This window comes from Diceros bicornis, chromosome 16 (assembly GCF_020826845.1).
Source record: "Diceros bicornis minor isolate mBicDic1 chromosome 16, mDicBic1.mat.cur, whole genome shotgun sequence".
Taxonomy (NCBI): Eukaryota; Metazoa; Chordata; class Mammalia; order Perissodactyla; family Rhinocerotidae; genus Diceros; species Diceros bicornis.
The window spans coordinates 67,369,174-67,395,095 of NC_080755.1; the positions used below are offsets into that span (position 1 = coordinate 67,369,174).

A 25,922-nucleotide genomic window follows, 5' to 3' on the forward strand; every position below is an offset into this window, starting at 1 on the left:
CACCATTTCTAGCTGGGTCCTCAATACTACCTGTAATCATCTTGTGTGTGTTTTTTAATTGTATTGAGGTAAAATTGGCATACAGTAAATTTCACGTAATTAAACTGTACACTTCAATACACTTGTGAAACCATCACCACAGACAAGAGAGGGAGTACCTGTCACTGCCACCCTGCAGTGTGTCTGTAGTTCACTGTCGTGCCTTGTGTCAGTGGTGTGATGTCAGACTTCTCTACTCGCCTTTAATTCTGATCCACCTGCCCTTCTCTCATCAAATGATCTTGCCTTACAGAGAAAAAAGGTTGTATCAGATGGAAATTCCTTCAATTTCCCACCAATAAATGAACAGTATTATCCCTATTGGTACCTACCTCCCCACCACCACCTTTGCCTATTATTACAGTGAAGAATTGTTCCTTCTATCTAAGGATATTTCTTCTGTAGCTTTTGCCTAACTCTGCATTTCACAGACCTCCATTGGTCAGTGATTTCCTGCCCTCTCTCTTCCTAATCTTTCCCTCTCTGCTAGCCCTCTTCTCTTAGCTCTTAGGCCTTGTCTGCTCTAGTGTCTCAAATCTTCCTTCAGTTTCTTCCTTAATTTTAGGTTAATTGAATATATTTAGAATTCTATTTTTATATCTAGCTATACCTTTTTGCATTTTTTTTAGTAGTTGCTAGAGATTGCAATATGCACTTAACTAAAAGCGTAACTGTGAAAAGTTAAAACTGTATCACTTCACATAAAAGGTAAGAACTTTGTCGTTGGATAGATCCATTTACCTCACCTGTCCTTTATGCTACAAGTGTATTGTGCATTTTTTGTATGCGTTTATTTTTATGTGCACTTATATACATTTTGTCTACATATATTATAAACTGTTCCAGTGTTTTATGTGTACTTTAAAGAAATTAAGTGAAAAAACAGGATTTTTGTTTTTCTTTTGATATTACCATTTTTGTTCCTCACGATTCCTTCCTAAAGATTTGAGTTTCTACTAGATATCATTTCCTTTCAGCCTAAAGAACTTCTGTTAGCATTTCCTGTAGTATGTGTCTGCTAGCAGTGAATTCTCATTTTCATTTGTCTGAAAATATCTTTATTTTACCTGTTTTTGTGAAGGATATTTTGCTGAATATTGAATCCTGGGTTGACATGTTTTTTCCCCGGTGTGCTTTAAATACTTTGTCCCACCGTGTTCTGCTTCCGTTGTTTGTACTGAGGGACCAGTGTTATTTGATAGTTGTTCCTTGTATATAATGTGTCATTTTTCTCTAGGTATTTTCGAGATTTTTCTTCATCTTTGGTTTTTTAGCAATATGACTGAAATTTTTAAATTTTATTTATCTGTCTAGGGATTTTCCGGGCTTCCTGAATCTGTACATTTGTGGCTGTCAACATATTTGGTATATTTTTAGTCATTATTTCTTCGAGTAGTTTTTCTTCCCCATTCTGTCTCTCTGCTCCTTCTGGGAGCTCAATGACAGGCATGTTAGACATCTTGATATTCTCTCGGTGGCACTGCAACCATATTCATTTTCAAAATCTTTTTTCTCTGCGTTCTTCAGATTCATTATCTCTTGACGTGTCTTCAAGTTCACTCACTCTATTCTGTCATCTCCAATCTACTGTTGAGCCCATCTAATGAATTTATTTCAGATATTATATTTTTTCAATTCTAGAATTTCCATTTGATTTTTTTCCTTAAATATATTTTCTTTTTCTTTGCTGTGGTTTCATCTTTGTTTATTCTTTAGGGAAATGTTTTCCTTTAGTCTTTGGGATGTTATAATAACTGCTTTGAAATTCTCATCTCTTAATTCTGATGTCTGGTCATCTCAAAATTAGTCTTCATTGATTGAATTCTTTCTTGAATATGAATCTTGTGTGTTTTTGTTTCTTCATATGTGTAGAAATTTGGATTATATCTTCAACATTATTGATGATACATTCATTGTAGAGACTGGATTCTGTTATGTTCTTCTGAAGAGTATTGGTTTTTTTGTTTGGTTTTGTTTTAACTCCTAGCTCTCTCTTTCCTGCAGTGGGGAGCTGCTAAGGTCTTTATTCAGTTCTTTTAGCTGAGCTGGACTTCTTGAAATCTGCCCTATGCACAAGTAGTTTAGGAGTCAGAATGCGAGCATACATAGAATTTAGGGCCCCCTTCTGAGGCTCTCTCCTTTCTGATGTCTCCGTCTCCTCTCACTCTTCCACTGCCGTAGTTGCATCAGTGTCTGACCTCTGGTTCTTCATGTCTGGAAGTCTGTGATTTTCTAAGTTTTAGCAGCCACACTAAAACTTTTTTGCTCTGAGGCAAAAACAAAACAGAAAACAAAAACCAAAACTATAAAAATGTCAAATTCTGTGTTAGGGGGCCCTCAAGACTACCCTCAGTTTTGATGATTCATTAGGAAGACTCCCAGGCCTCAGCATATAGTCCTCCTCCTGGCTGTGATTGATTACAGTGAAAGGACAGAGCACACAGTCAGCAGTGGGAAAAGGCAGCTGGTGTGAAGTCTGGAGGGAACCAGGTGCGGCTTCCAGGGTCTCCTCCCGGTGACTGACACGGGACGCACTGAGTTCCCCTAGCAACAAGTTGTAAGTGAAATGGTGGCTACCAGGGAAGCTCATCAGAGACTCATGGGGGCTTCTACTGGGGACTGGCCCCATAGGCACCCTCTGCCAGGCACACAGCAAAATGCCAGAGTCCCAGAAGGAAAGCAGGTGATCAGCATAAGCCATATTGCTTGCATACAGAGTTAAGGCACAGTGAGTCTTTCTTATCTAGGAATGGTGGGAACCTCCTGAAACCCACACTCCCAGACCCAAGCCCACGGGCCAACCTTGCTTGGAAGCAGGCCTTTCTGAGGCCTGCTGTGTTTAACTTTTCTACACAGCCCACATCCTTGGCCACGAAGTCTTTACGGCAAAAATATTACCAGTGCTATTCTTCTTGGCCCTCACTGGGCTGGGTGGGACCAGGCTGCACTCCTGGTATCAGGTATGCCCTTTATGAGAGTAGAAACAGCACCCCTTCACCAGAAAGGCCTGAGAAAACCTGAGCTGTCAGGGGGGCTCCAGGCTTAGCAGCCCTTTTGAATTTCAAATGCTGGTAGAAGCTGAAAAAGGCAGCAGAGGAGTTTTCCTGAGCAGGAGGGGAGAGCGTGCAAACAGTTCTGAGAAGCAGAGATGAGCTTGCCCTCTGCCTTCTGCTCCTACCCCGTCTCGGGGCTTGTTTCTTCTCTGCTGTTACAGTCACTGTGGGCCACGTAGCAGTCCTAACTGTGTTTTTAGTTCATCGTGTGCCGTGTAGCAGTCTTAACTCTGTCTTTTTAGTCATCCCCTCCTCTTCCCCAGACCTTTCACCTGGAAGCGTTTTCTGCAAGAAGCATAAAGCTTTTTTATTTTTTTGGTGAGGAAGATTAGCCCTGAGCTAACATCTGTTGCCAATCCTCCTCTTTTTACTGAGGAAGACTGGCCTTGGGCTAACATCCAAGCCCATCTTTCTCTGCTTTATATGTGGGACGCCACCACAGCGTGGCTTGACAAGTGGCGCGTAGGTCTGCGCCCAGGATCTGAACCTGTGAACCCTGGGCCGCCAAAGCGGAGTGCTCAAACTTAACCACTATGCCACCAGGCCGGCCCCGCATAAAGCAGTTTTTACAGGAAAATATTTTTAAACAGCTTAACCAGGAAGAGGCATCATGTTTAGGAATTAGTCAAGAGGGAATCTGAATCTTCAAACCTTTTCAAAATGGCTTTACATAATCCGCCACCCCTTTTGTCCTGAGAATTTATCTTGGGTGTGGCCCAGAACAGATCATTCTCTTTCTGGGACAGCAGCACTTAGCAATCAAAAGCCTTGCTAAGGTGTACACAAGGGAGGAAGGTGAGAGAAGTGGGGTCAGGCTCGTGGTCTACTGTTGCAAACTGCAGCTAATCTGGAAAGCCAGCTACAAGTTAACAGCAGTGAGATAGCCTCGAGACAGACGGTGCAGTGAAGGGGCCACCGTCCTTGTGATTGGCCTCCGTCCCCACTTGGGCAGGGGTCACAGGTTGGGGCTGATAGCAACTCGATTTCAGATGGCCCATCAGAGCATAAACCCTTGATCGCAGGCAGCTCAGGGGACCAGACAGCCCAGCCAGCGTCCAGGATGTTTTCATGGTTTACATCGCTCCGAGGGGTCTGAATTCTGCGCCGCTCCCAGGTCCGAGATGTGTCCATGAGCTTGTTCCAGTGCTCAGCTTGGCACTGCTTGTGCCGCTGTCAAAACAGCCCTGGCAGTGTCGGGTCCAGCTTAGAGTCGGGCACGCATTGGGATCTGTGAGTCCAGGGTTCCAAATGATGAGACTTCCGGGCTGTGCCATGAGAGCTCTGCCTCAGATGTGGCATCAGCTCCAAGGAGAGTTTGAGAGCAGAGTCTGGACGGAGCACACATCATCTGTGTGGAAGGACATTGGGAGTGTTGAGAGGTTGGCAGCTGGTCTCATGACAGATCGGGAAGCTCACCATGTTCAGAAGCCGAGAGACTGTGATCTGCTGAACTGATCTGTCATCCAAGCAGCTTTTACCTTGCCATGCAATGAGCTTGAGTCTGACTTGTCCTCTTTTTTGAGTGGTTATTGTTTTCTCTTTTCATTAATTTTGTTTTTAGTCACTAGATTGTTGTATCAAACCAGTATTCACATTATAGAATTTCCCTTAAATTTAAAAGTTTCTTTTTGACTCTCCAATTGAGCATTTTCCAGTTATGTTCAGGTCTGTGTGACCCCTGTTGTTAACTCTTATGGTGCTATGAAATGGAAAAGGAATCCCAGTCTTCCTTCAGAGGATGACAGAGAAACTAGAAATAGAAGCCATATGAAGGCAAGGATGCTCACTGTTTCTGAGTCCTGTGCAGTTGGTAGGCAACAGCACCGAAAAGGAGCATCGAGACAAACGTAGGCCACAGTTCTTTCATTCTTTGTTTATTTGGACTGATGTCATGATTATCTCATTGAAATTTCAGGCCTGTAATAAAGACAGGTTTTTTAAACTTCTGTATTGTTTTTATTAGTCTGCTTTCTAATAGCCAATTAAATTTTTTAAACAACTGAAATATTAAGAATTAGAAGACTTTTAAAACTTTACCCTAAAAAGCTCAAGTATAAGTAATTTCTATTTGTGGATGTACTATACTCAATATTATTTGGGTCCACATGAATCAATTTGAAAAATACACTAGCATATTTGGGTTATAACGACCCTAATTGGTCACTTTACATCCACATTATCATTGGCATACCCACTGTATGAATTCAGGTATGCTTCATACCTCTGTGCTTTGGAGTTTTGTCTTATAACGTCAAGTATAAGCTGGTCATTTTAGTGAGTGTGGGATTACCACACAGAAGATTGGCAGAGTCACTCTTTCCTGACTGTCTGGAGGATAGCCCAGTCAAAATCCCACATAGGATGTGGTTTTGTCCAAGTCCAAACAGACGAGGAGCCTTTCAGTGTTGTGAATTCTTTGTGAGCTCTTGGTAAAAATAATCATGCATCATTAAAAAATTAAAATTTATTATAAATATATTTTTCACTTAATGTAACTTCTGTGATATTAATAAAATTATATAGAGTTTTGAAAACTAAACTTTCTGGCCCAGCAAACATACTTTTATAATTATCTTAAAATAAGGTGCTTAAGATCTCATCTCTGGAGACTTGAAACTTTTACATGTTGCCAATAAATGGAGTAACCCAAAGCATATGTTTTTTCTGCTTCAAAACTAATTCTGTGAAAGTAGCTACGATGTGCAGATAGTCAAAGCCTTCCCATACTATTTTGTAAATACAGGTCATGGGGATATGGTTCAGGCACAGGGGAGAAATGCATTGTCTTCATGGCTTTAAGGAAGGTGATCATTAGTTTATAGTGAATGCAGTAGCTGCTAGAACAAAAACACATGTGAACAGATCTAGGAATTTACTAAATTGTTTTATAGAACTTATGTGAAATTGTGGTGATTACTTAAATCCCTCTGAATACTTTGATACCCATATAACTTCTAAATACTGACACACAGCCTCCACCTTTAAAATTGGAGTCGTGGGGCAGCCCCAGGCGATCTGTCTTTTATAAGCTTCTTCCCAGTACTATTGACGTGTACCTGTCATCAGGCAGCAGTCTGTTAGAATCAAGAGAAATTGCCACACCTCTGTCGAGCTTAAAAATTGTCTCTTAGTTATCCTCCATTCTAATTCATTACAGAATATAAGAAAATCAACCATCACTTTTTGTAAATAATATATGAAAAATATTAATTGGTAATTGAAAATTTTTCAGGTAATTCTGTTTAATTATAATGTAATTAATCCAGATATTCTGTATTCCAGGACCTTTTTTCTATCAATGCTTATGTTTATGCTCAGAAGCCACAGTTGGATATTCATAGTTTTGAAGGCACATTTACCAGGGTAAGTTTAAATGTTTCGTTAAAATAAATACAAATTTATTCATTGTGTATGTAAGTTAAAAATAGCAAACCTTTATTTTGAAAGAGTAATTAAATAAAGAATAAATGCAAACAGAGTTTTGAGCTAAATAGGGAAAACCTAGAGAGTGTTTCAAGTTCTTAAATTTTCCTGCATCAAATATCTCTGGGATACGTTTGGTACAGTTGTTCTGATTTTCAGCATATTCACTCTTGATAAGACCCTTCTTCCTTAAGATATTATGAGCCAGCGCAATGAAGCAATTTAGCGGTTTCAGTTTTGACTTTGGGTGATAGTTAACATGCTGTGCTATCCGCATCATTTCGTGACTTTCCTTAAGTGGCTGGATGGCTGTGCATGGATACATATGTGTGTTTCATTCTGCTTTCTTTTCATCATGGTGACTCGGTACAGCTTGAAGCCCCCTCTTCCCCCAACTGTTTAAAAAGATTTGCAGGACTCAGCTTTTGATTTTAACACCTTATACTGATATTATAAATGGTTTATAATACTTAAGAGATTTTAATATATGACTATAGTTTATTCTTAATTGCTGCAATTGTTTTTTAAAGATTTCTGTTGGTGTAGTCAGCTTTGCTTCACTCTTGGTCACACACAAGGACTGGCAAACAATTTGAGAAAGCATTTACTAAGGGTATATTGTGTGCCAGACAATGTGAAAAGTATGAGAATACAAAAATGAGGATGCCTGTGGAGGAGATGGGCATTACTTTGTAGCTTTATTTCTATGCGTGCAGTAAAAGCATGTACAGGACGTTCATGGACACACAGAGGAGGAGGACGTCCTGGTGATAAGCACTTTGCAATGAGTTCTGAAGAAAATTAAGATCTTTTTGTGTTTTTGCAAAAATATTTACCAAAAAGTCATGTTCTTAATAAAGACAATTTAGCATATGTGAGAAAAAGTCTTACAAAAAGAAACCCTTAGTACAATCAATTAGAAGAGTTATCAACCACTATTAATGTCTTGGAATATTATTTGCTTTCTGCTCTTCCGTTTCACAGATTTATGTTGCTTATCACTTGCTAAAAGTTGGAAATGTTTGCTAGACAATGTGTGGAAGCACATTGAAGTCAGAGAATGAGAACAAGTGAGAAGTGTGGCTGAAAACACCAAGGCTACAAAGCGCAGTTCATGTAGGGAGTGTGCGAGTGTGCAACTGAGTCTGTGCGGTTCCATGTGTGACTGAGTGTGCGACTGTGTGTGTGACTGTGTGCAACTGTGTGTGTGTGTGTGACTGAGTGTGTAACTATGTGACTGTGTGTTTGAGTGTGTGCGACTGTGTGACCTATTATGTGACTATGTGCGATGTGATATGTGATTGAGTATGCACTACAGAGTATGTACACCTGAGCGTGTTTGACTCAGTGTATGCGACTGAGTGTGTGACTGATTGTGTGTGACAGAGTATGCAGGCGTGGCAGAAGGGGAGATTGGGAAGGGTAGCCAGGCTGGATCCTAAAGGTCTTGTCAAAAGAAGGAAGAAGCCATTTTAAGGATTTTCAGCTTAGATGTCAAGTTACAATACTGGTGTTTGTAAAAGATTCCTCTAGACTTCCTGGTTCCCTTAGGATAATGGCAGTTATCTAAGTTTGTTTAAGTCCCTCCAGCCTCCCCAAACCATCCAGGCCAACTGTTGAGAGTAGATAGGATCACCTGTAGCTCATGCGTGCAACAAAAATGTGAGAAAGGAAATAACTGCAAAATTTAATTCACTGTAAGTGGGGAAAACGTCCAAAATGGCACAGTCAGCTTCAGAGCCAGGATAGTGCAGAAGAAAAGAGTTTGTTCCAGGATCCTGACTTCACTGAGGCTTTTTAGTTAATGTAAGATACCTTCACTTTGTACGAATTATTGTAAGTTTTTAATAAGTATAATTCAAATAAGTGGCCTTTTATTGCCTTCATTTGATGTTTCTAACAAGATTTTATTTTGCTCATTTTAAATATATTAATCTGGAGTTCCTGGATTATTTAAGATGAAAAATATTTATTTGTGTGTGCATTGTTCAAAAAGGAGAAAAGAAAAAACCATGCCAAGTAACTAGTTTTGTAACTAGAAAATGGAATTCATTTTAATTACTGAAATAGCAACCGGACATTTTAAAAAGTGATATCTGCTTATAGTCCTTTTTAATAGTATAATATACCAAGAAGGAAATATACGTTTCTTTTGTATCAGCCTAAATTCTTAATTAAGAATCAGAGAAAATTAATTCAAGTGTCCTGTGGCAATAGACGTATTATGTATTTTGTTGCCTATGCAGAGTCTAATACTATAGGTATGCATACTGTGAATAGTATCTGCTTCCGCTTACCTCAGAACAGTGTCAGAGTAACTATCTGACTATATGACATTTTGTGTTATCTAAGTTATTCATATTATTATTGATATCCCCGATTTCGCTTATTATTCAAGATTTAGCTATTCTCTCTGAAGTTTAGAGTTTAAAAATGTAGCCAGTTTTCAGATATTAGCAGTGTTCATAGTACTTTAACATCATAATCCCATTTAATCTTTTTTATAATGCATTTTTTTGATGTAATTTCTTTTGCCAACCATAGCACACTTATCATTGTACATGTCTTTTCCAATCAAGATACTCGCCTTTTAAAAAGCAAATCTCTGTTGTTTGTTAAATAGAGTACACTACTGAGAAAACAACTTGAAATTGTAACATTTTACATTTTCTCTCCCCAAAGCAAATTTTATCTTTTCAAACTATATAACATGAAGGAGAAGGATACCCCAAGAGAAAGTTATTTAGAGATCATTTCTTTCTTGTCTTCACAATCTTTATTCTGTACTATATGACATTGGTAAAGAACTATCTTTTACAGTAATTTTCTTGATATTAGAAAAATTTTTAATGTTTAAAGTCCATCATTATTATTACAGAATTGAAAATAAACTGCATAGATATTGTGTATTCTTCAACACATAATTATGTTAGAAATAGACAAAAAGCAGTCACAGGATTAAGTAGTTATAGAAAAGTAATGGGAGAACCGACTTCAATTTCTAAAACTAAATTGTATAGAACCTTTTATTTGCAGTTCAGAAAACCTTGTAAGATTTTTATATATTTTTAATGTCCTTATTTCTTTTGGAGTTTGACATAATGGGAAAATGCTATACTAAAAGATATACATGTGTTAATAATTTTTAAATTTCCATATTAAAAAAACCATAGGAAGAGTTTTAAACTAATAAAATCTACTCATTTGTGCTTTTGTGGTCAGTTGATGATGGACAGCTGTGTGCAGGGTGGCCTAAAGGAGCACTTAAAAGCCTACAGTACACATAGGTTGGCTTAGAATCACAGCAGACTGCTGACTTCGCGTTGAGTGCCTGATAAGGGGCACTGGAAATTAGGGGAAGAGTTCCATGTTTGTTCTCTGATTCATTCACTTACTGGGCAAATTTGAGTGCCTGTTCTGTGCTAGGTGCTCAGAAGGTCCAGGTCACATAGCTCACAGTCCGGGGGGATAGATAAACATGGGAATTGCTGTGATACAGTGAAAATAATTGAGGATTCATATCAGAGAATAACTTTGTTTCATACCTTAAGTGATAAATGTGTGAATCAGCAATTGGCAGGATTTATCCTAATTATATACTCAATTTGCTAAGTCATGGCTAAAACTCCTAGATTAACATACAGTTAAAGGATATGCCATCTGGCCCATATTTGGGAAAAAGAGTGAGGGTATATAAAGTTTTCTCTCTCTCCAACAATGTTTATCACAGTTAGATTCTAAGACCCTCTCTGTGAGTGAATCAGAAACTGGTCATTTCAGTTCAGTCATAAATTCAGGCACAAAATAGTTAATGCATAGAGGCCACCTACTTCTCTCTTTTAAAAGTTGATGCTTTGTTCTATTAAACCATAAAAGTAAAGGGAAACTCAGTTTTCCTGGACTGTTTATTTCCGAGTTAGGCAGTGTTTCTCTCTTTACCTTGAGCAGCTACTTTGGTTGTGAACAGAGGGAACAAACAGCGGCTCCTTGCCTGGCGTTCCCCCGTGGAAGACGCAAGGAACAATGTGGAAATACGAGGCAGGGTGTTGAGTATTCTCATGTGTTGTAAAGACTAGCGATGTTATCTGAGCCACTGTGCAAGAGCTTGATGTGATTCCAGAGTAGTGAGAAGATTGTGACTATATTTTCACCATCAGTATAAAAATAAAATGATTAAAGGTACTAAACAATTTTTAGCCTTATCATCCTAATGTAAATACTAATATTATTCTCTTGACTCTTCCCCTTCAAGTTTTTCCCCATAAACATGCATATTTATATTGGGATAACATAAGGCTCATTTTTCCCACTTAAAATACGTTTCCTTAGTATTTTGAGTAATGATGCAGCTGTGTAATTATCAATAGATTTTTTAATTTAAAACTATTAAAGGCAGTAAAGTATGTAACATATTTTACTTGACAAACTGTAATTGAAAGAAGTAACTCCTGAGGGACTTTATTTATTTATTTATTTTTTGGTGAGGAACATCGGCCCTGAGCTAACATCTGCCAATCCTCCTCTTTGTGCTGAGGAAGACTGGCCCTGGGCTAACATCCGTGTCCATCTTCCTCTACTTTATGTGGGATGCCGCCACAGCATGGCTTGACAAGTGGTGCGTTGGTGTGCGCCTGGGATCTGAACCTGCAAACCCCGGGCTGCCGCAGCGGAGTGCGGGCATTGAACCGCTTGCACCAGGCCCCTGAGGGACTTTAAAATGAAGAGAAAAGTGTGTGTGTGTCTACAGAAACAGAGATTGGCTGTATGCTGGAATCGGCATATATAATAGACAGATCCCTTTAATTAAGGGCGATCTGTGAAGCTCCTGCATTTTAATACCCAGTTTAAGTACCATCGCTTAGAAGACTTCTTTTTATTTCCTTTTCTTTGATACCATCACATTTGCCCCTGAGACACTGTTTTGTCCTTTTTTGAGTCCATGTTGAGCTCCCGCACTAAGCCAGGAACTACTTAGATGGAAGGCTGTGTCTTAATTCTTCTTATAACTGTGGTTTCTAACACTATATATATCTTGCTGTATATTTAGATACCAAATACATGTTTCAATGACTTGAATGAACTTTCCTATTTACAGATGATATGACTAAAGCACAGTTAATTACCAGTCTATATTCTTAACGTGAATTGTTTTTTAAGAAACAGCACCCCATCTGTGTTTTAAACACTTAAGGGCACCCCACTCTTCATGGTCACACAGCCTGAGAAGCTGAGGAAACATCTCCATCAGGCAGTGGCCTTCTTTGTAGGCAATAGAGAGGAGTGTGAGGGAAGATCGGTAAGGTCCTAAGAGTAAATGCTGAGCGTGGTGCTTGGGACACAGGAAGCTAAAGAGCCGCTGGTCTTGCTGTCAGACGCGTGTGAAGTCACCGTGGGCTAACCCCCTTCCTCAAACTAAATTAATTTACAACACTTTTTATTATAAATACTTGCAATATCAGGGGAAGTATTTTGGAACTGGTAGGATTGGTTTAGATTTTGTCCCTCACAGATATAATAGAGAATCAAATATCTAGCAAATATCTTCCAAGTAGTTAGCAAAATGGCCAGAATTTATATCATTTGAAAAATGGTTTGATGAGTGAATGGAAAGAAAACACCAGTAGCACAACCTGTCTTCCTTACATGCACTTTTGGAAATGGGTTTTTAATTTCTTTCCTCCTTCCCAATTTCCTTTGATTTCTTTGTTATCCTAAAAGATATTTTGATAGCGGGTTATCAGTTTTTAATAAAATACAGTTCTACATGGAAGTGGCATATCACGCCAGTCAGGACAGTGTATGGTTTGTTACCCCATGGAGACATAGAGATAATTTGCTCACACTTAATGTCTTCCCTTTGTTACTTCTAGATGCAAGGCTGTGTGTGGGCTTTTATAATCCTATTCTAGAAGGTTTTCCATAACCAAAATTGCAAGGACTGCTTTCTAGACTATAACTTCAGATTAAGACGAAAAGTTCTCAGATTTTAAGTAGTTATTTTTATCTCTGAACATAGACATTAAAAATGTAAAGATAAAACTAGACTGTACATTATTGCTATCATGATATTGATGTATAGCCGTGTTTGATATCTGCACAGATAATTAGCAGCATACATCTTATATTTGAAAATTTGCTTAATAAAAAATATCTAATATCATAATAACATTTTTAAAGAGAAATTTAAGAGAAATGTCACCTTTCTAGATATAAATATAGGTATATATTAGTTGTAAATAATATTTACAGAAGCATTTTTTTCTCTCATGAATACATATACATTTGAAAAGCATAACTCTTGTCCTCAACAAAAGACAGAGAGAAGATATTCTACCACACTTACTAAATAAGCGTTGATAAGTTGATTTGTAATATGTCTGTGCTAATATTTTATATTTTTCCATGAGTGCTGTGGTGTTGTTAAAGCACATATTGGAAGATACAATTTTAGTTTGCTCTCTGAAAAAATGAGAACATATAGTGTTTTAATGAAAATTTAAAATTATTTTCTTCATATTAAAGTTAAATATTTTGAAAAATGAATTTATTAAAGGCATAAAGGCATTCTTTTAAATTGTAATTTCAATTTTTTTATATTCTCTTGTTTGGGGTATTTTTCTTAATTTTTTTTGTTATGGTAAAATACATGTAACATAAAATTTACCATCTTAACCATTTTTAAGTGTTTAGTTCAGTGGTATTAAATATGTTCATAATTTGTGCAACCCCGTAGCTCTTTTCATCTCATAAAACTGAAACTCTTTAACCATTAAGCACTAAGTCCCCATTCCCCCTCCCCGCAGGCCCTGGCAACTACCACTCTACTTTCTGTCTCGGTGATTTTTTGACAATAAGTACCTCGTATAATTGGAATCATACCGTATTTGTATGGTCGTGACTGGCTTATTTCACTCAGCATAATGCCCTCAGTGTTCATCCATGTTGTAGCATGTTTCAGAATTTACTTCCTTTTTGAGGCTAATATTCCAGTCCATGGATAGACCACGTTTTTCTTATCCATTCATCCATTGACGGGCACTTGGGTTGCTTTCATGTTTTAGCTATTATGAGTAATGCTGATATGAACATGGGTGCACAGATATCTATGCTTCCTTAAGTTCTTTTGGGTACATACCCAGAGATGGAGTTTCTGGGTCATATGATAGTTTTTTTTTTTTTTTTTTTTTTTTGGTGATGAACATCAGCCCTGAGCTAACATCCGTGCTAATCCTCCTCTTTTTGCTGAGGAAGACTGGCTCTGAGCCAACATCTATTGCCAATCCTTTTTTTTCTCCAAAGCCCCAGTAGATAGTTGTATTATGTCATAGTTGCACATCCTTCTAGTTGCTGTATGTGGGACTCGGCCTCAGCATGGCCAGAGAAGCGGTGCGTCGGTGCGCGCCCGGGATCCGAACCCGGGCCGCCAGCAGCGGAGCGCGCACACTTAACTGCTAAGCCACGGGGCTGGCCTTCATATGGTAGTTACATTTTCAATTTTTGAGGAACCACCATACTGTTTTCCACAGCAGCTGTACCATTTTACATTCCCACCAACAGTGTACAAGGGGTTCGGTTTCTCCACACCCACACCAGCACTTGTTTTTTGTTTTTCTGGTAGTAGCCATCCTGATGGGTGTGAGGTGGTATCTCATTTTGGTTTTGATTTGTATTTCCCTAATGATTAGTGATGTTGAGCATCTTTTTATGTCCTTTTTGGTCATTTGTATATCTTCTTTGGAGAAATGTCTGTTCAAGTCCTTTGCCCCCCTTCTTTTTTTTGGTGAGGAAGATAGGCCCTGAGCTCACATCAGTGCCCATCTTCCTCTTTTTTATATGTGGGTCACCGCCACAGCATGGCTTGATGAGCGGTGTGTAGGTCCGCGCCTGGGATCCGAACCCATGAACCCCAGGCTGCCGAAGCTGAGCGCGCAAACTGAACCGCTGCGCCACCGGGCTGGCCCCTCCTTTGCCCATTTTTGAATCAGGTTGTTTGGTTTTTTGTTGTTAAGTTTTAAAGTTCTCTGTATATTCTGGGTATCCCTTATCAGATATGTGATTTGCAAATATTTTCATCCATTCTGTGGGTTGCCTTTTACTCTGTTGATAGTGCCTTTTGATTCACAAAAGTTTTTAATTTTCATGGATTCCAATTGTCTATTTTATTCCTTTGTTACCTGTGCCTTTGGTGTCATATCCGAAAAATTGTTGCAAAATCCAGTGTCATGAAGCTTTTGTCCTATGTTTTCTTCATAGAGTTTTATTGTTGTAAGTCTTACATTTAGGTCTTTGACCCATTTTGAGTTTATTTTATATATGGTATAAGGGAACAGTAACTTCATGCTTTTGCATGTGGATATCAAGTTTTCCCAGCACCATTTGTTGAAAAGACTCTCCTTTACCCTTAGAATGGTCTAAGCACCCTTGTCAAAAATCATTTAACCATATATGCAAGGGTTTACTTCTGGGCTCTTCATTTTATTCCATTGGTCTATATGTCTGTCTTCATGCCAGTACCACGCTGTTTTGATTATTGTAGCTTCACAGTAAGTTTGCAAATCAGGAAGTTTGAGTCTCCGGTTTTGTTCTTTTTTTTCAAGGTCATTTTGGGTATTTGGGGTCCCTTGGGATGCCATATGAATTTTAGAATTGGTTTTTCCTTTTCTGCAAAAAATATCTTTGGGATTTTGATAAGAGATTACAAGTGTGTTGTTTAATTTCCACAATTTTTTGAATTTTCTGTTATTGATTACTGACTTTATCCTGTCATGGTTGGAGTAGATACTTTATATGATATCTGTCTTTTTAAATCTGTTGAGACTTAATTTGTGGCCTAACATAATGTCTGTCCTAGAAAATGGCCCATGTGCAGAAGAATGTGTATGCTGTCGTTGTTGGATGGAGTGTTCTGTGTATGTCTGTAAGATCTAGTTGACTTACTACGTTAAGTCCTCTATTTCCTTACTTCTTTTCGGTTATTCTAGCCATAATTGTGAAGAGATATTAAAGTCTCCAACTATTACTGTAGAATTGTATATTTCTCCCTTAAATTCTGTCAGTTTTTACGTCATATCTTTTGATAGTCTTTCATTAGGTACATAATTATATATAATTGTCATATCTTCTTGCTTTATTGAACATTTCATTAATTTGTCTCCTGTAAACCTTTTTTGATTTAACATCTATTTTGTCTGATATTTGTATAGCCACCTCTGCTCTCTTTTGTTTATTATTTGCATGGAATATCTTGTCCCATACTTTCACTTTCAACTTCTTTTGTGTCTTTGAATGTAAAATGAGTCTTTTGTAGACAGTATATAGTTGGATCATGTGTGTTTATCCATTCTGCCCGTCTCTGTCTTTTGATTGGTGAGTTTAACCCGTTTATATTTGAAATAATTACTGATAAGGAAGGACTTAGTTCTGTCATTGTGTTGTTTTCTATACGCCCTATAGTTTCTCTTCCCCTCATTTTCTGCGTGGCTGTCTTCTATTATGTTGAGGCGATTTTTTGTAGTGAAATGTTTAAATTTCTTTCTCATTTCCTTTTGTGTATATTCTATAGCTGTTTTCTTTGTGGTTACCATGTGGATTACATTTAACATCCTGAAGTTATAACATGCTAATTTGAGTTTTTATCAACTTAAGTTCAATAATGTACAAAACCTCTGCTCCTTTACAGCTCCATCCCCACCCTTTACATCTTTAGACATTGTATGCCTAAAAGTATAAATCAATAATTCTTTTAAATGCATCAGCCTTGAGTCCTTTCATTTCAACCTACGGGACTCCCTTAAGCATTTCTTGCTGTGAACGGCTAGTGGTCACAGACTCCCTCAGCTTTTGTTTATCTGGGAATGTCTTGATTTCTTCCTCACTTTTGAAGGACAGTTTTGCTGGATGTAGGATTCTTGGTTGACAATTCTTTTTCTTTTAGCACTTTGACTATACTGGCGCACTGCCTTCTGGCTTCCAGAGTTTCTGATGAGAAATCTGCTGATGATTTTATTGAGGATCTCTTGTATGTAATGATTTGCTTTTTTCTTGTTGCTTTCAAGATTCTTTCTTTGTCTTTTGAAAGTTAGATTAAATGTTTCTCTGTGTGGGTCTCTTTGAGTTTATCTTACTTGGATTTAGTTGAGCTTCTTGGATGTTTACATTCCTGTCTTTCATCAGATTTGGGGAGTTTTTCACCATTATTTCTTCAGATATTCTCTTCATCTCTTTTTCTCTGTCTTCTTTTTCTGGAACTCACACAATGCGTGTATTGGTGTGCTTTATGGTGTCCCACAGATTTCGTAGGCCCTTTCAATTTTCTTCAACTTTTTTTCTTTCCGTTCATCAGACTTGATAATTTCCATTGTCCTGTCTTCAAATTTGCTGATTCTTTCTTCTGCCTAATCAAATCTGGCTTCCTGTTAGTGAATTTTTCATTACAGTTTTTGTACTTTTCAATTTCTTTTGGTTTCTATTTAGTTTTCTCTTTATTCATATTTCTGTTTTGTTCATACATCATTTTCTTGACTTTCTTCATATCTTTATTTCTTTGAACATCTTTAATATTTTTCTTTGAAAGTCTTTGTCTAGTAGCTCTGTCATCAGTTCTTTTTCAGGGACAGTTTCTGTTGATTTACATTTTTCCTTTAAATGCACCATTCTTTTTATGCCATGTGATTTTTTTGTTGAACACTGGATGTTTGATGTAATAATGTGGTAAATCTAGAAGTCAGATTTTCCCCCTTCCTCAAGGTTTGCTGGTTTTTCATCATCGTTTTTGTTTATTGTTTTTTTGATTGTTGTAGGCTCTGTCTGTGCCAAGGCTCAGCCTGAGGTGCAAGCTTAATGTCTTCTTAGATTTTTTTCTGAGCCATTTCTTGGGCATGCACAGTCACTTTCTAATTTTCTCCATGTATACAGTTGCTTTTGAATGTCTAGTCTTTAATGACTGGCTCCCAAAAGGGGAAAAGAGAAAAATTAAGAGGGGAAAGGACACTCACCATTTAACTCTGCTGGAAGTGACTTGAGCCGGAGCGGGAGGGGCTTGCTACAGTGGGAGAGGTGCAACAGCAGTGGCCACCCGCCTCTGTGTCTGCACCCCTGTGATCAGAAGCCGCAAGCAGCAGTCAGAGCACAGACTCTCAATATTTGGAGGACAGAATCCCTTTTGCCCACCCTGGCTCCCACATGCTGTGTGCAGGCTGCTCCAGGAACAGGTGCACAGCTGCCCGCCAGGGGGCTGGGGATGAGGACAGGTAGCTGTTACTGTGCTAACAGCAGAAATTGGCCAAAATTGACCAGAATTTACCATCCAAGTCTTCGCCTAGAAGTGACAAGCCTTCAACAGGCCCCAGAGCTCCAGTAGTTCCATCAGACAGATTCTGCCCCTGCAGCTGTCGTCCAGGTGGGGAGATTCCTGGTGCTTCCTGCTCTGCCATCTTCCCAGAATCTTCTGTCTAAATTCCCTGCCTTTCCACTCCAGGTCACATGGATTCAGCTTGTGGATTTGTTTTTAACACTGTAGTTTTTAACTTCTGAAGTCAGAGTAATAAAAAAAGTTGCTAATTTGCCATTTTTTCTGCTTTTCTCTCCCTGAACAGGAGGACAGTGATCCGCCTATACATGAAAGTCTCAGCATTGAAAATACATTGTGGGCAAGCACCATTGTTGCATCAGGTAGGAAATAAGTTCTATTTTTAGCGTGAATTCTCACATAAAGGTGATGCTTTACGTTTTTGAGTGACTTCAAACAAGTGTTTCTCAAAATGCCTACATTACGTAGAGAACTTATTCAATATACACTCCAGTTCAGTGAGTGTGGGACACTGCTGAGAGTCCACATCTCAGACAAGCCAAGGGCGAGGCCTGGGCTGTTGCTTACCACACCGCACTTTGAGTAGCAAGGCCTGAAGCAGCTGTGGGTAATGCACCCTTCACGTAGGAGTGCACGGGTGTTTTGCTGGTTTTGAAGCCTGTTTCTTGACACAGTTGTCAATATGCCTTAATGAGAGGTGGCACAGCAGAACTAGGGAAGCAAGTGGTGATTTTAGAGGGATCTTACCACTCTTCTTTCATCTAACAGAATTCATAGGAGGTCAGTTTGGTGGGTTGTCTGGGAGGGAGAAAAGTCTTAGATGAGGTAGGGCGCCTTAGGAGGTAGATCATGTCAGACCTTTAGGGGCCAGCATAAAGATTCTCAATTTTCATTTGAGTAAAATTGGGGACATTGGAGCATTTCTAGTGGTCAAACAGGAGGCCTCTTAAATTTACATTTTGTGAAGTAAATTTCTCTGGGTGGTATTGAAAACCTAAATGATTATCGCCGTCTCAGAAAGTAGTTGACCTTGCTAACGGTGCCAGGAATGAAGCTTAGTAGCAGGGAGCATTAATGTCACTGTTGGGGATAGGAACGCAAGGAAACATTCAAGGTAGGATTGTCTGTTTTCTCAGTGTCTATTGTCCAATGCTGGTAGACCTCCTCTCTTAGAACACAGTCATCCTTCTGATGGTTTTGTGTGGAATCCTTGCTCCAGACCAGGCACTGGTGACACAGTGTGGAACAAACTCCTTAGGATCCTGTCCTTAGGAACTTGTGGATGAGAAAGACATTAAGGAAATGAGACAGATAATTTCAACTGTGCTAAGTATCACAGAAAAGTATAGGGTTCCCTGAAAACAAATAAGCCAAAAACCTTACCTAATCAGGGTTTGGGGGAGGCCTCTCTGAGGAAGAGATATTTAAACTAGATTTAAAGAATACACAGATGTGACTGGGTAAGATGGATAGAAGAAGGGTGTGAAGGATTCCTGGCATTACTGACACCTATGTGAAGGCCTGGTGCTGAGAGGGAGAATAGGCTGAAGAAAATGATCTAAGGGCCAGGATGCCTGGCACATAGAGAAGGATGGGATCAGACACACACAGGGCAATTCTGTTTGTGTGTGTTTAAATGGGGTCTTCTGTATACATGAAAGTGTAGAACAGACTCCTACAGAGGTACACATGTTCATCTTTTGGGGGCTAGAGGATGAAAGAAGATTTAGTTTTGTACTGATATTTTGTATCTTTAAAAAAAAGCAGCTTGATAATAAATATGAAAATTTTAATAGGTAGAAATGCTGTGAGGTGTTCTATGTTATTTTTTGTACTGGTGAATTTTTTAAATTTCTCCAAATTAAGAGAGAGAGGAAGTAAGGATAGCATGCATGGAGAGTCCTCAGAGGGGGCAGGCCAGGTCCTGGCTGTGTAGCCCTCAGGAAGGGTCTTCACACCACGGAGAGTCCTCAGAGGGGGCAGGCCAGGTCCTGGCTCTGTAGCCCTCAGAAAGGGTCTTCACACCATGGAGAGTCCTCAGAGGGGGCAGGCCAGGTCCTGGCTCTATAGCCCTCAGGAAGGGTCTTTACACCATGGAGAGTCCTCAGAGGGAGCAGGCCAGGACCTGGCTGTGTAGCCCTCAGGAAGTCTTGCAGCCACCATTGAGAGGGCACTTTGCAGCCAGAGAAAGTCTTAGAATCCTGTCCTCACACTTCTTTCACATCACTGCTCTTGTGTTTTACCCTGCTAATGATCGTGGATCATCAGCCTCACCACAATTCAGTGAGGTGCTGTTGTTGTTAGTCTCACTTCTGGGTGAAGGACTGTGGCTCAGAAGGGCCCACTGTTGTTAGCACGGTCACACAGCCAGGCTGTAGTGGGACCAAGATTTGAATCCAGGCGTGCCATCCTCAGCTGCTTCGCCATTCAGCATTTAGCGTTTAATAGTTTATAGGAAAGTATTTACAGTATGCCACGTGTAAGCCAATACTCGGTCACAGATTTTACATTATCTGTATCTAGGTGTTGTATTCTGTTTTGTTTCCATCATATTGATATTATTCTTAATAAAGGGTCAAAGTTTAGTTCATTCATAAAGATATTCGTAGATTCTTTTTATTTATAAACTTGATTTGATCATTTGTTTCCTGAATATTAGAATGTTGTTACTGATCGGATTTGTGGCCTTTCTCCTCAAAGAGACAGAAGCAACCTGAGTTGAAGGCTTCTAAGATATCCCAGATAATTCCCTGTGCACAGTTTTTCTCTCCTGACCCCAGTTCTCTAGAGGACCTTGACAAGTGGCAGCTCCTAGTTGCGTACTTGGGCATTGCAGACACAGATCTAGGCATCACAACACGCTTGCCACGTTGGTAACCCTTTCTTCTATATGATTTATAGAATTCAGTTTGCCAGAGTATTTTATCTTTGAGAGAGTATTTAGACTGCTTTAAAACCATTGATTCCAAAAGTTTAAATAAGGTGCCCTTAATTTTGACTTGTGTTTGGACATTTTTAAAATGCAAGCTTTTTTTATTAATTTCAAAACTTTTAACACATACTTGTTTTTACTTAACCTTATTAGCATGAGCAATTACTAGACTCTGTATATTACCAGACTGCCATATCCTGAGGAATGTTTGAAAGACTTTGGATTTCTAGGAGTAATGTTAGGGCTCCTGTCTTCTTTATACTTGATTACATGTTGAGAAGAAAAGAGCAGAATTTTTTAAAAATCTTACTCTTTAGAAGTTATATTTCAGTTGAATTGAAGTTGCCTCCTAGGTGTAGTGACTCGAACCTTCCTCCCTTGTCACAGGATTCTGAATGCGTGGGAGCAAGGACTCAGGTTAACACAGACAGACACAAGGACTGAGGGTCACCAAAGAGGGGCCAACACAATTTCTTGTGGTACCATGATTCTTCTTCCGTCTTGTTGGTTCAGAGAACATTGTTTCTCCAAAGCAGAGTCAGTGTCCCGTAGAGTTACCATGTTTCAGTGATAAGTGGAAAAGGGACTATTTCCATCTTAAGTTGTCGAGAGCCTGGAAGCAAAGATGAGTCCCCAGAGAGGACTGCAGGACATGTGTGCTCAGGCAGGGGGGTGCAGGGCTGAGCCCCCAGAGAGGACTGCAGGACGTGTGTGCTCAGGCGGAGGGTGCAGGGCTGAGCCCCCAGAGAGGACTGCAGGACTTGTGTGCTCACATGGGGGATCCAGAGCTGATACTGCTTGTGATAAATACAGAAAATGAGAGTAAACGTTTGGAAACTTTTATAGCAATTTGATGAAGTAATTTAAGGTTAAAAAAAAATTGGGGCATATATTTTCTCATTTTTATTTTTTTTTGTTATTTCATTCATCTTGGCAATTTATTTTCATATTTTACAAAACTAGTCCTCATGGCAGACCAGAAATTTAAAAATAAAACCTGGCCCTTTACCATACATAATTTGCAAGGCTCCTATGCTAGAGAAAGGTTAGTAGGTTCAGGATTGGGATAGCAGGAGAAGCCGTCCCACTAAGATGTCACCTAAGAGACCACACCCAGAGAGCTGTGATACACACAGAAACACTTGGAGCCTGGGCACATAGGAGCAGTGGAGACAGCAGAGAACACACACCAGCATGCAGTTCATAATTCACAAGGAGTGGGAGACCTGCTTCCCAAACCTTCTGTCTTGTGGGCAGTTGTTATGGCCTGGGGAGTGGGCAGAGACATTCTGTCCATCACTTCCTGTTGGTCTTACGCCTTCCCCTGACATGCACAGTTGGTGGAGCCCAGAGCTGGTGTAGGTCTTCTCTGTCACTCTCTCTACCCTTGGCCTTGGTCTCTTTGTGTAACTTTCCTGAGGCTAGTTCACTGTCTTCCTCAGGCTGTGTGGCTGGTCCTGGCAGGTGTTTAGTGTTCGTGGGTTCCTTGCCCCGCTTTGTGTCTCCATGCTGCGTGTTGTTTTCCTTTCGTTCCCTTGGTTCCCAGCACGTGAAAGTGCTGCAGTCCTCGAGCAGCCAGACATGAGGTCTCGTTGAGATTGGCACTAGGCGAGTGTCTGTAGATTGTAGTCCATTTCCAAGTCTGCTGCAAGTGGCTCTGGCAGTTTCTCTACCGTATCTAGCAGGTTCTGGGTGATAACTGACAGTCAAGAAGTGCTGGTTGGCTGATGGTTCTCTCGGTCTTTGTCTGTCTGTCTGTCTCTACAACATTTTTCTCTGTTGTAGTCTTTCCTTATTTCTGATCAATGTGTTATATTTTATTGCCCTCTCATGTCTCTGTTTCAAAATTAACAGGTAACCCTTTCCCATATTTCTTTTTGCCGTATATACAGGGTTTACTCGATCTTTTAGCCTATGCTAATCCATAAATACATACTCTTTTTCAAAGAGAATGCAGAATATTCCAAATATTGTGTACTGACTCTAGAAGTTTTAGTAAATAAAAAGCATGACAGGGGCCAGCCCCGTGGCGTAGTGGTTAAGTTCGGCATGCTTCACTTTGGCGGCCCAGATTCATGGGTTCAGATCCCAGGTGCAAACCTACACCACTCATCAGCCATGCTGTGGCGGCAACCCATATATAAAGTAGAGGAAGACTGGCACATATGTTAGCTCAGGGCTAATCTTCCTCAGCAAAAAAAAAAAAAAACTCAGAAAAAAATGTAAGTACAGTGAGTACTCATTTTTAGTGAGAATGAAATGAGACAGTACATATGATAGCCTTTACCAAACTTTAATAGATTATACAAATACAATTGCATGAGGAATTCCTTAAATACTTATTATATATGGTATATTTAACATGCAAACACTGATTATATTCTCTATATATCTGAATGACATATTTCTTGTTAGTCTTGTCATTTCTCAAATTTCATTTTGAGTACTTGAAACTGTAATGCCAGCCTGTGATCAACATTGCTAATAATTCACCTGGCTTTTAGAACAGCAGTTTCTAGCCTGATGAAGTTTTAAGCCTTCTCTGAGACTTGTTTCTTCTGCTGATGTTAAAAATAAATTAATTTTGCAATTTGTCTTGTTCTGTTTTTGTGCTTATTTAACATTAGTGACACTTTTAATTTTTGATGAAGTTAAACTTAATTGGCAAAATAGGAAGGAAATATTGATCAGGTCAGATTTAACATTTAGCTTCACTGACAAAAGAATTGTACGGTATGTCTTTTTGAAAGTTTTTTATAGTATTATATCATTATGTATTTAATATTTTTCTATATGCCGAGTACAAATATATCATCTAGGAAGTTCATTTGGATAATAATATATAAAGATAGCATTTGTGCAGCTTGGGTTAGCTTATATGCCAAGTGCAGGCTTACTCTGGTTTCAAGAACACAATAAATACAAACCTCACAGCTTTCCTAATGGCACACAATTTAGCAAGGGAAAAAAGGGAAATGCTTATTCCAAAAAAGAAAAACTGTGTAACCTCTCCAGCTATCACTACTGAGCAGTACTCCAGCATCTTTCGTCTTCCTGAACGTTGTATGGAGGAAGCTGTCTGTATTGTGATACACGTAATATGCAGCTACCACTGTTCATAGAAATCCAGGAGATTACTGAGATCATATTTACTCCATGGATCCTGACTTATGACTCACTAAATTTCACACTTTAAATTAATGTGATATCAAAGAGTTTCTGTATAATTACTATAGTGAATTCTGCAGTTGTTGATTTTAGTGAATAATATGGATGTGTTGTCTTTCTCATCTTACTCATATTTCTCACCTTCAAAATTTGTGAAAATTAGGAATATAAATTATGTGTTGCTGCCATTCTAGAAACAACTTCCTTGGTTTTTAATTTGACATTCCAGAGATGAGTGCCTTTGAGCCTTTGTAATCTCTGGGTTCTTCTAGGGGTATTTTATTATTCTTTTATCTTAGGTTTGATAGACCACAAAATTGTCATTTCTTCTTGACATGTATAATTAGAAAACCAGACTTTCAGGAGATAGGAATAAAAGAGACTAATAACATCTAAATTCAAAATCAAATATTGTTTTTATAACATTTCTCTTATTGTTTTAATTGTATATGTGCCAAAATACCAGCAAAGGCTCTTACACCCAGTAGTACTGTAATCTTTGCAGTGGAAGCATACTTGTAGACTCTTGTTCAGAGGAACTGGTTCAACTGGTGCCGTCTTGGTTTGAAGTCACCGGATGAGTTTGATCAGTTAAGAATGTCGCCTCTGTTTATTTAACTGCAGTGTAGAGTTACCATTTTAGTTAGACATTAATGAACAATGTCACTCTTTCTGTTGTCAGTGAGAAGAATGTTAGCACATTTGTTAGTGTTATATCTAGGTAAATTTGTATTGCTTAAGAAATAATTTGAGGTATTCAAATTTTATGTTAAAAGTGGAGATTAGATTTTCTTGAACTAGCCAAATTAAATGTGCTGTCTGATAAATTTATATAAAATTAAATAGTGTAGTAATATTTTCCACCAAAACAATTAACTACGTGTTTATCTCTGTGCTTATCCTTTAAAATATCTCTGTAAGGACCACTTTCATGTTTTTGCAGGTACGGTAATAGGTGTTGTCATTTATACTGGAAAAGAGACTCGAAGTGTAATGAACACATCCAATCCAAAAAATAAGGTAGGCTAGATGAAGGAATGGCTGCTTTAATGAACTTGCTTTCTCCTTTCAGTTAAAAAAGTATATGTAGTTCTGAATAGCTCGTTCATTTTAGCTTAATGTATAGCATAGAAGCAGACTTTCAAAAATGCTGGTAATTTAGGATATGAATTCTCTGTATTTATATAACATGCTCATACTGAAGAATTTCCAAAAGCATCCTTTCTTGGTTAATCAGAGTTTTATATGTCTCTTAAATTTTCATTGTTAGATATATAATTTGCCCATAATTTGACAGTTAATTGTGAGTCTCTTAGTTTCTCTTCAATCTACTTATTTTACAATTTGCACTCTTTATTTTTATGTTGATGGTTCATTTTTAAAATAAAGAAATCTATATTAATGGTTTTATGGTATTTAATTTGATAGTGTTATATTGTTAAACTAATTTTATTTAACTTATTTCCATTTCAGAAGAAGCATATTGAAAACCAAATTTTAGTTTTAAAGACTGCTTGATTATATGCCTAAACTGATTATATTCCTGTTAGATTCCTAAAATTGTTATTTATGCAGTCAACATATGTGTGTAAGTTAAGTCGTAACGAAAGTTAGTTTGAATCCTCAGTAGTTGTTATTTGGATGACACGTTTTGTATGATCTAGTCACAGTAGGTGCCAATAGGTGTCCACTGAATGAGAAGCTCTTTCTAACTGTGCATGTACTCATTTTTATTTGGAGTATAATCTCTGTGTATCTAAGTAGAACAAAAGATCCTGTCATGGGTTAATGCCTTGCTTTGTAAGTAATTAATAGCAAAGGTTGTCTTTTGCAGGATATTTTATTACAAGCCAATAAAAATGAAATATTTCTTTGAAAAGATATTTTTTAAGACAAGATGTCTTCCAATTTTTCAGCTAAATACCATTTTAAAAAATAGTTAACCCTTCAAAAATTAGGAAAACACCACTGGCCCTGTGATGCCAGGGCATGTTTACAG

At 38.5% G+C, this 25,922-nt stretch overlaps 1 protein-coding gene across 9 annotated transcripts in view; it reads left to right on the top strand.

Annotated features, from left to right (window-relative positions):
- Positions 1–25,922, top strand: part of ATP9B (ATPase phospholipid transporting 9B (putative)) — a 279,064-nt gene that overhangs the window by 115,256 nt on the left and 137,886 nt on the right. For all 9 annotated transcript variants that reach the window (XM_058557340.1, XM_058557341.1, XM_058557346.1 and 6 more), the window contains 3 exons: positions 6,375–6,455; positions 18,110–18,185; positions 24,867–24,943. In XM_058557340.1, the coding sequence (XP_058413323.1) occupies positions 6,375–6,455; positions 18,110–18,185; positions 24,867–24,943 (234 nt within the window). The remainder of the gene's footprint in view (positions 1–6,374; positions 6,456–18,109; positions 18,186–24,866; positions 24,944–25,922) is intronic.